Source organism: Halyomorpha halys, unplaced genomic scaffold, assembly GCF_000696795.3.
Source record: "Halyomorpha halys isolate HHAL.00 unplaced genomic scaffold, Hhal_1.1 Scaffold914.1, whole genome shotgun sequence".
In the NCBI taxonomy this organism is placed as follows: domain Eukaryota; kingdom Metazoa; phylum Arthropoda; class Insecta; order Hemiptera; family Pentatomidae; genus Halyomorpha; species Halyomorpha halys.
In genome coordinates this window covers 10,531-21,146 of record NW_027104636.1, presented here as the reverse complement: position 1 = coordinate 21,146, position 10,616 = coordinate 10,531, and the positions used below count along the sequence as shown (strand labels likewise).

At 32.3% G+C, this 10,616-nt stretch overlaps 1 protein-coding gene across 1 annotated transcript; it reads left to right on the top strand.

Annotated features, from left to right (window-relative positions):
* The first annotated feature begins 6,683 nt into the window (after positions 1 to 6,683).
* LOC106687106 (uncharacterized) lies at positions 6,684 to 10,254 on the top strand. The gene is made up of 4 exons (XM_067048190.1): positions 6,684 to 6,844; positions 7,689 to 7,848; positions 9,664 to 9,817; positions 9,990 to 10,254. Exons 1-4 carry the CDS (start codon positions 6,799 to 6,801, stop codon positions 10,149 to 10,151), a joined length of 522 nt encoding a protein of 173 aa, XP_066904291.1. The 5' UTR covers positions 6,684 to 6,798; the 3' UTR covers positions 10,152 to 10,254.
* The last annotated feature ends 362 nt before the right edge of the window (positions 10,255 to 10,616 follow it).

Genomic DNA, 10,616 nt, shown 5'->3' with positions numbered 1-10,616 from the left:
CATTGTGCTTTCGCCAATACTTAACTTATATATATATATATATTGGTTTGGAGTACGTTATTCTCCTTTAATAAACAATGCTTATCACCCTTTCAAAATCGTTCTGTTATCTTGGAAGTAATACCAATATATTACTTGTTTATTTCATGTTTTATTTACAATAAAAAACTATATGAAATAAAGGCGTATCCAGGAAACTATCAAATATTTAACGTAAATCATTAGTTGCTAATAAACTAACAAATAATATTAACGTTATAAATAATTTAACTTAACTAATTAAATCAAAGGCTAGATTTAAGTTAGTTAGCCTCAGCAGTTTGAAAGTTAGGCTCGATTGGGCTAACTTATTTAGCCAAGCTAAGAAGTCCCACTTGGGACTAAAAGTTACTCAATATAACTTAGCCGTTAGTAACATCTACTCCGTATTATATGACGATAAAGAATGTCAACAATTATGAATTAATCAACACATAGCTGACGAATAAGCTATCTGTGATGAATATAGTAGATCATCTATAACGGATATCTTGAATATCAGCGAGGGCCAAGGGGACAGCTTCCCCCCCTTCCCTGCCCGGCAGGAGTGCACTTTTTTTTTCTCCCCTAAGAGTTGTCCCGTGAATATTTATCTCACAGTAGACGATTTGTACTATTTTTGTTTATATAATTGGATGTGATGATGACAAAAATCTTTAAGATTACTATCAATGAAATTTGAAGTTGAAATTTGAAATTGTAGCTCTTCCATCAGAGGCTAAAGATTCCAGATTTTGATCTAAAAAGATCTAAGATCTTCTTTCTTCAGTTCATGATTTAAAATAAGAAACGCAGGAGGTGTTCAGGTGAGCAAAATACTCAAATGAGAAAAAAAGATGTAACGGTAGGTGTGTACTGGTGAAAGAAATGCTCAGCCTTGACCGTTGGAAGAAGGCCAGATTAAAGCTAGTAGTTAAAGAGGTAAATGAGGGATTAACATAAAAAATCGGCAAGATTAACGTCAAATGGTTAACATAAGGTTAAATAAAGAACAGACAAAACAGATGAAACACTAGGAAAATGAGCGAATGTCTCAATTGTATCAGTTAAATACTTTAGTTGTCACATTAGACAGCAAACTGTTATTCTATCACAGCATCAATTAAAAATTGGAAAACACTAGGAAAAAAAAAGAATATGAAATGTTTCCAAATTTAATCAAAAATCGAAATTATCCTCGAGAAATAAATTGATACTATGTAAAGCGGTCCTAAGACCACCATAACTTATGCCTGTCCTTGTCGCTTCATTAACTCCACTAACATGATAATATATTACGTATAAGTATAAGTATTTAAAAAAAAATGTCTTCGAATTGTTATTAACTAACTATTTAATTAATAACTATTGCATGAGAATAACTAGAATCCACTCAGAACTAAATGTAGCATAAGAGTTTATATTTATAAATTTCTTAAAATCTTGCCCTTACTCCTTAACCCATTAATAACAGAACAAGAAAATTACACAAAAACAATAACCTGTAAATATAAATATAAAAGAACCAAGCATGTTTTACCGTAAAAATTATTCAATGTTATGTATTTTATTTTAATGAAAGTTAAAAACGTCTAAAAAATAACAATAGATTGTATAACGTTTATACAAAAAAAATTCACAATAAATATTCAGTTTGTATTATAATTTTTATTTATTAATGTTTTATCATTCAAGAGCCTATTTTTTTATTTTGTAGAATTTTATATCGGAAAAGTTTTCTTCTTAATTTTCATTTTTCCCGATTCCATTTACTTCTATTAAATCATTATATATCAATATTTACCTTTCAAAGAAGTGTCCTATATGTTTGTTTTTTGTTTTTTTTTGTACTTTCCTGTAGTTTTCTTATCTTTTATATATTCTTTACATTAAATATTGGTTTAGCTTAGAGCTTATTTTATATCAGTTAAGTATTACTCTGCATTTTCACTTTTTCCTTTTTTGCACTTATACCTTTTATTTCCTTTTGTTTATTGTCTTATACATTTGCAGATATGTTTTAAGTTTTCTATTATTTGTTTTTTCTTTTATTCAGCCACGAACCTACACAATACTTTAGGAAAAGAAAATATCCGCTAAATCCAGTGTAATCTGGGCATTGTTTAAAGGCGTCTCTTGGAAAACGAGGCTATGAAATAACATTGCGTATAAAATACAACGAAAATAATATTTTTAAAAAAGTCCAGAAAATAATGACCACGGTGTTGTACAGAGGATACTCCAGCCTCATGACCGCCCATTTTGCAGAGAATGTTAATTGTTCGATATGATTCGTTCTTCTCTTGGTTCATTCAAACTTTCGATAGTGATGTTGTGCTCTGATTACGGTCACGCTGAATGGTCCCTCAAAGATCTGAACCTTTTTTTCTCTTTGTGATCCCTACCTTTTAATAAACTACTGATCATGTTTTTAAGTCCCCTACCAAATTTTGCTTGGCCGCTCGCTTCCTCTTTTCCCTCTGAATACGCTCTCTCGTCCTGGTTCACAGTTTCATTAATGCTGCACCGTTATACAGGATTTCACCTTTTTAGGTAGTCCGTTTTTACTAATGAGCAACCTATCTTGCCCGATTTGCTCCGTTCTCCATAGTTTCTGAATTTTCTTCCAGACGACTCTGTTACCGATGTATAAATGGTAGGTTTTGTCTGGTTCTTACGCACCGTGCTTATTTAGTCCTCACGAAAGCCTGCTTGTGATTAGATAGTGATGATAACATAGTGACTTAACCTTTCTTAGGTCACGATGTCCTCGTTTTTCAAACTACTTTTCGCCCGATTCCTCCCTGGTATCAGATCTTAGCGCGCCTTGTTATTCATCCGCTACTGGCGTCTACTCCCGTAAAAACTGCCTCACTACACCGGAAGGTTCCCATGGATTATTTTCGAGAGCGTTCACTGTAATAGCGCATAACAGCCAATCCGCCAATACGTTCTCTTTTCACGTTCTCTCTTCCCGGGCTTGTAAAGTATGCCTAGCTTAAATTAGTTGAGAAGCTCCTTTCAATGAATTACTCTCGTGGATAATTCCTTTAGCTTGCTATTCCATTGCAATGACCATTGGTACTTATGAACCCGAAATCGTCCGCTAAAGATGTTTAGACGAAAATAGTCCACACTACCCAGAAGCACTATAACGAACCTCATTTGTTAATAACCACATTTGTTGTCAAATACTATATGCCGCTTCCCACGCAATCTTATATATAAATTTAATAGACCACCTTTGTCGTTATTCGCAGGACGATTCTGATGAAAGTTTCATTCTATTCTTTAAGAATTGGCGCCTTCCAATTCATCGCCAGCTCGATTGCCCTAACTTCGTCTCCTACGTTCTATTGCCAACTATATCTCCTACAACCGATCCTGATATCCCATTTACCCAAGCTATTCCTAATTCTTCCACCTACCTTCCTCAACAGAACACATCCTATTACCATCTGGTACTCCTGGTGCGTTTTCCATACCATATACACAGTTTTGCTATCCCAATTAGTCCCCCATAACGGAAGCACCATTAACTCCGCTGCGATGTTACTTAGTTATTGCAAGTTATTGTTTAGCAAAGAGTCATTAGATACGTACATTAAAATTTGTACCCAATTGATTCAACAATAATCAACATGATAACTATAACATACTCCTGCTTGCTTTAGATATGAGCAGTAATAAATTTCGAAATGGTGCTAGAAACAATGGATGATTAAGTCACCATCTAGAAGTAAAAAAAAAGTATTAATAAGAAAAATTATTTCGCAAAAATACTTCATACAATCTTATAAATATGTAAATAATTTACATAAATTGTACACAAATCATGTAGTGTACAATCTTGCAATTGTCAAAAAGGCATTATTGCCTATTAACTTATTCCTGATTCACAAAAAATAGAAAATAAAAGTTCAGTTTTTTCCCTTTTCCGCCAAATACGCAATGTTGAACCACTGTGTGTATCAGAAATGTTTTAGGGCATGTTTGACTAAAAGAGACTATGACGCCACACCTGTTTCCAACGATGTTATTTGACTGAAATTGAAAGAGTCCTCCGAAAGAGACGACTACATCACAGTTGTTAAAACTGTGAAGATAAAAAACAGCTTCACAGAAATACTTGAACCGCCTCCTCCTATCACAATTAGTAGTTAGTGGTTTCGATGCAAGGTGTGTTACAAACGTAGTATCGCACATAAAGTACTCATTCTTAATGTTTTTTTGTAAACTTAATAAAACAGAGAAAAAATAAACTTATTTTATATAAAATATCTGAGTATTATTCCTGCATATTCTTCGGTTTGATCCTGTCAGATTTACTTCACTTTACTGTCGCGCGAATTGGATCGTAATCTCTTTCTCAAACTTGCAACTTTCATTTCTCAATTAAATTTAGTACGAATTCTTTTAAGGTTGTGTCGAAAAACATAATCTTAAAATATGAACTCCTTTTTCCCTAATGCCTGGAGCAAGGCAAGGAGAGCGAATAGGAAGTTGTGACCCACTATTTAAACAGTAAAATACATAGATATTTCACTTTTAAAATGTTCAAACCAAATATTCAAAACATATTTTTAATAAACTCTTATTTGCCTATATAAGCCAAAAGAAATAGTTTAACATTCCGGAATCATAAAGAAAAAATACGTAATGAACATATATGAATAATAAGTGTATTAGTAATGCATAATTAATAATAACTTTGATTACAGAGAACTTAAAATTACTTTTTCTTCTACAAAAAGAATACCTACATGGCAGTAGACCTTTTCATATTTTCAAACTCACATTAAAAAATAATGAAAATATTTAAATTTCAAGAAACGATTCATCAAAGAAAAGGAAAAATCATTACAGCGAAATCATCCTCTAAAGAGCATGTAAATGACACTACAGACAGCAGAGTTGGGCATTAGATAGCTAAATTTTAGTTAGCAAAGGTTACTAGTTAATTAGTTCGTTTTAAGAATTAGTTGCGATAAAAATGTAACTAATTTAGTCATTAATTGTAAGCTGTTAGTTGAAATGGACAACTAATAACTATTTTAGCTAATGATATATGACAACTTAAACTAATTTTAAATTTAGCTGTCGAAAATAACTGATATATAATTTTAATTGAATTAATTTTTTTAATTAAATTATTTTATTGAATCTGGATTCTAAGTATGGCAAGTTATTTAGAGATTATCACCCAATTTTATAATAGCATGCATGCGTATCGATTTATTTTATCTTTTACGATTTTTAACATATTAGTGTCCCATTACTTATTTTCTGAAGTTCTGAGAATAATAATAGAGTCGACTTTATGATCGCGCCTTTACATATTGGTTTATTGTAACTTTTAGTTTTCGGGGGTACTGAAAATGAAATAAAATCAATTTTATGATTGCCTGTTTGCATGTTTGTACCAATTTTTTTTTAACTTTTATGATTCTTAATATATCAACAGAATATTAGGACAATGGTCCCCTTATGTGTTTCAGGCGGTGCTGAAAATAAATGTAATATCTTTTATAGATATGGTCCATTGAGGTAATGTCTAAGAGCATTGGTTTGTGCTACAGAGCTAGATGGATGCATCAATAGTGAAGACAATAAATTAAATAATGTAGTATAAAACAATTTTAAAATATGATTATATAGATGATATGATTTCAATAAGAAAATTGAAAATATGTGGTAAGTATGATTACAAGAATTTTAAATATACACCTATAACATGGATACAAATTGTTGATAAGAATAACTTAATTTTAGGATTGTAAAGGTGTATGAGTATGGGATAATTGTACCGAAACGTTGTACAATGAAAAATATAGGATTGATTATATTCATTTTGGAAGTTTTTTACCTCAACAATTTAAAAAAATTGATATAATCAATATTCCTAAAAATAAATCCATAATATAGAGTCGATTTTATGATCCGCGGTTGCGGGGTTGATTTATTTTAACTTCCAGGGTTTATAAAACATTTGGTTCTTATTACATCTTTTCGAAGGTTGAAAACGAAAATAAAATCGATTTAGTTATGTAATAATTGTTGAGGTAAAAAACTTCCAAAATGAATATAATCAATTATATATTTTTCATTGTATAATGTTTCGGGACAATTATCCCATACTCATACACCTTTATAATCCTAAAATTAAGTTATCTTTCGTTCTATAATCGTTCTTATCAATTATAATCATACTTACCACATATTTATCATATTTTCAATTTCCCTATTGAAATCATATCATCTATATAATCATATTTTAAAATTACATCATTTAATTTATTGTCTTACGAATTCATTTATTTTAAATTTTGATTTCTGATATGTTACGGTAACTTTATATATTTTTGTAGGCCCAGAGAATGAAAATAGAATCGATTTTATGATCGCACGCTTGCGTATCGATTTATTAAGCTCTTTAGCCCAACTCTGATAGGTAGCCATCATGAGATTTGGACTCTTTTGGCCCGGTCACGAATCTTTCAAATTTATTTCTTTGATTTTAATAACAGATTGGAATGGAATAAGTAGAACTAGTATTGTTTCTGTAATATCATTACATACGGAAAACAAAAATTCTATTGTTTATATATTATCTGAGTGATAAACAAACAATTCATCATTTATTTATTTTTTAATTACAAGCATTTGCTGTCGACATAAGGAAATGTACAACCCTGGAGTTCAATGATTGATTACTGATAACATACTATCAGTTGGTGGTGCAGTAGTTAAAAAGCACCAGTTCAACGAAGCACTGTCAACATGAAGATGGAGCTACTAACTGTTCTTCTTGTACTAACTACCACAGGTGATAATCTGCTTTAACATATACTATCTTACAGTATACTTTTTTGGCTCTAATTAAAGAAAAGACGTCAATAACTTAACGTTTGTTAGCAACCTTAAGATCAGTGAATAATCGTACTTAAAAGTTATTGCTCCGTTTAAATAATTATATTATAAATCTTAACTTATAAAAGTCAAACTTCGTTTTTTGATAATGCGTCGATTCAATCTTTGTCTAAGCTCAGTCCTTTCATGACAAGACAAACCAATGCCAGGAAGAGGAAACAATTCTCTGAATACTCTATAATATTTATTTATAATTTATGATTTACTTAATTCTTTAATTTTAGAGGAGATTCGACCGGTAAGGAACCGGTTGACCAAGCTAGTCCTTACTTCATAAAGTGGGTATCTCTGAGCCGACCTTTGTCATCATAAATCCAAGGCACATCAATTAAGATTTCCACCACTAATTCCATCGATTAGGGAACAGGTGATCAGTGAACTTGATTTTAGATATCCTGCTGTGCGAAGTATCGAACAAAAAATTTCAGTTCTAATCATAAAATAATTCATTGCCTAGTTCTCAAGCCGTAAATAGAAATTAACACCGTCTTTTTCATCATCTCTCAAAAGGAGTTTCTGGTTTTATGTAACTCAGCTAATTTATTTTCCTTTAAATAATCTCGGGCGTTGAAAGTCCTCAAATTAATAATACTTTTGTATTTGAGATTGGGTATAATATAAATGTAACGATTATTTAAATTTTTAAAACATAAATTAATAACAAATTTTCATTTCTAGTTTTTAGAACTAGGATTCAATAATAAAATATGCTGATATAAACTTCTATAAATTTTGTGTAGCCCGATTGATCGACGGGAATTTCCTCGGTTGTTATGAAGACAATGCCGTACGATTACTACCGGACTATGGTGAGGATTTGGGTGCTACAAATAGCCCCGGGAGATGTGTCTACAGATGTATGCAAGTGTCATCATACAAATATGCAGGAGTGGAGGCTGGGTAAGTCATTCATTAAAACCTTATTTCTTTAACCCATTTGAGCAAATAAAATCCGTTTGGATTTGTGGTTAATATATCATGGAAGTATTGATATCTGGTTAGAAACCGATCTATTCTTATGAAACATTAAGGTCTTTATGCATTATGATTTAATTTGTGAAAAAGTAAGGAGCTTTCAAGATTTTACAAAAGATTTAGGATTGTAAGGATTGGATACCAGAGGAATTCGAAGGTTTAGTGAAGCCTCAAAGCTCAACTCCGTATGTCTAGATTGGCCTTATTACAGTCATGTAGACCAGTCTTTTGTAATAGATTAGAAGTGCTGTAATATTCGGAATCGAAATGCAGTTTCCGGTCTTTTCAGTCTTGTGTGAGGATTTCAGGTTAGTCGTTTGGCCAGTTCCACCCCAAGGTAGCGCTTATTTATTTAGCGTAGGTTAATTTGGAGCGGAATATTTAATTCTGTTTCAATACATTCAAGGTGAATTGGGTTAAGGATATCAGGATGTGGATTAAAGGTTTTAGAAGGGTGTTGTCCGAAAGTTTGTGATTTTTCTTCATCAGTTCTGGTCCAGGTTTGGGATTCGGTGAGAAATTGGAGGTTAAAATATTTGAAATTCAGGAATTTTTTAGTGGTCCTCCATAAGGATTTGTCCATAGAGAGTTGTAAGATTTTCTGTAAAAGTAAGTAAAGTTTGAATTTTGAACTTTCTAATTTATACTTTTAGTTTGTTAGTCAATTTTGTGTAATACGTTTTGTCAGTTGGATATCAAGTCCTACGCCACTTCGTTCTTACTCTCCGATTTTCCCTTAGAAGATTTCCCCGATTTAGAATTTCCCGATTTCCCAGATACGAACATGCTGAGACAGATTATTTTGTTATTGTTACTAATTCTGCTAGTCGAAGTGTAATAAGTAATACTTGACCCTATTGATTCTGCGAGTTTTCCAACATCTACGTCGATGTCTTGTTTTGTCTTCAGTCGAATGTTTAAGTCTAGTTTATTTACTAAGTCACATTTAAATTTAACCCAATTGATTCTTCCTGTAATCAACAGAGGTGAGTAGGGCTCAGGTACGAAGCTTGAATGTAAACAAAGCAGAATTAGACTATGATCTGATGAAAGGTCATCCAGGGATTCAGCAATGACTTGGGAGGAGGAAATCTGGGGGAGATAAATATGTCTACGGTATCACGGCGTTTTTTGAGGGATGTAGACCAATAAGTAGGATTTGTGGTTAAGATGATAGAATAGGTGTTGAAGGTGGAAACGCGGAATAGGATGATTATTCGGCATCCCCATCGATGTTATTTAGCATTATAGTCTCCTCAAACAATAAAGCGCGATCCGATGGTTCAGAATAAGGAATCAAGGAGATTATAAGAAAGTTTATTACCAGGAGGACAGTATTGACCATTTATCATTGTTAGTAGTAAGATACAATGGATTAACATAAAATACGAAAGGATTTGTTAATTGACCAAAGCAGAACATGAATGATTTTGTATTTACAACAGTCATATTTTACTTTCTCTAAAGCCCAAATTCCTTGGTGAAGGTGATAGTTGGACAGTTATATTGATAGTTTTCACAATCAATAACGTCCTTTAAACTTACATTTGCTGCATGATGGGTATTGTTGTACAACTATTTGCGCATGTACATTAATCATGCCAGACTGGTATCCCTCACTGGAAACATGGGGTTTAAGTATGTATGAAATATACAAGTAAACCACCAGCTTTCTGCTATCTCCGAAATTCATTTAATTTTTTTTACTAATATTTTTTTTTATTGTCATCTTTATTACAGAACCCAGTGCTTTTGCAGCTATGGCAAGCCCTATGAACTGATGAAGAGAAATCAAAGTGAATGCAATAGTTTGTGCCCAGGTAGTATAGAGTATTGTGGTGGACCATGGAGACTTTCAGTTTATTCCATTGACTTTCTTAACACCAAATTACTGGTAACATTTCATTTCGTCTCTCACTATATTGAATTCAATGAATCAACTATTCTACCTTGATTTCATAACTCAAATTATAACAATTAAGTAATCTTATGAAGTTTTAAATAGTCCATGAGCAGCCGTATATATAACATTTGTTTCACTATGTTTTTTGTTTACTTTGTTGTAGACAAATTACACAACGGAAGCAGTAATGGGACACCCGAAGGCATCGAGTGTGCATGAAGTTCCAATTACTACAATCCAGAGAAAAAAAAAAAATGTAGGTGAAGAAAATGCTGAACTCAGAAGTTTGCAAGAAAGGTTTTTAAAGAACAAGGTATTGAATTAACGTAATGTTTTATCATATTTTTGGTTCGAGGGGTGAAAGTTAAACCAATATTTACAAAGAAGTATGTAATGTCTTCATATTTAAATGTTTAACAAACTTGTTATTTCCCGTTATGACATTGTCATTTTCTCAAGTTTGCCACACAGTTACAGTCAAGATCTCTTACTTCAAAGGAAAATAAAACAATAAAACACATCCGATTTAGTACAGTAAGAGTAGTATAAAATGTGGCTGTATCAAGAAGTGTGTGTAAATTAATTTCTGTCAATGGATTCTTTCGTAAAATCCGTAAAGACCTCCCCGTGAACCGCCACGAAATAAAATCCCAACCCACTGGCCTGATCTAAACCGGACCTGCAGCAGTTTCGAGGATGCTAAGACCGCTGCCTCAAACGGCTCCAAAATTTACATAATTTAGCTACTAGCAATACTTTATAAGTCATTGGTTATAACTGTAGAAATCAA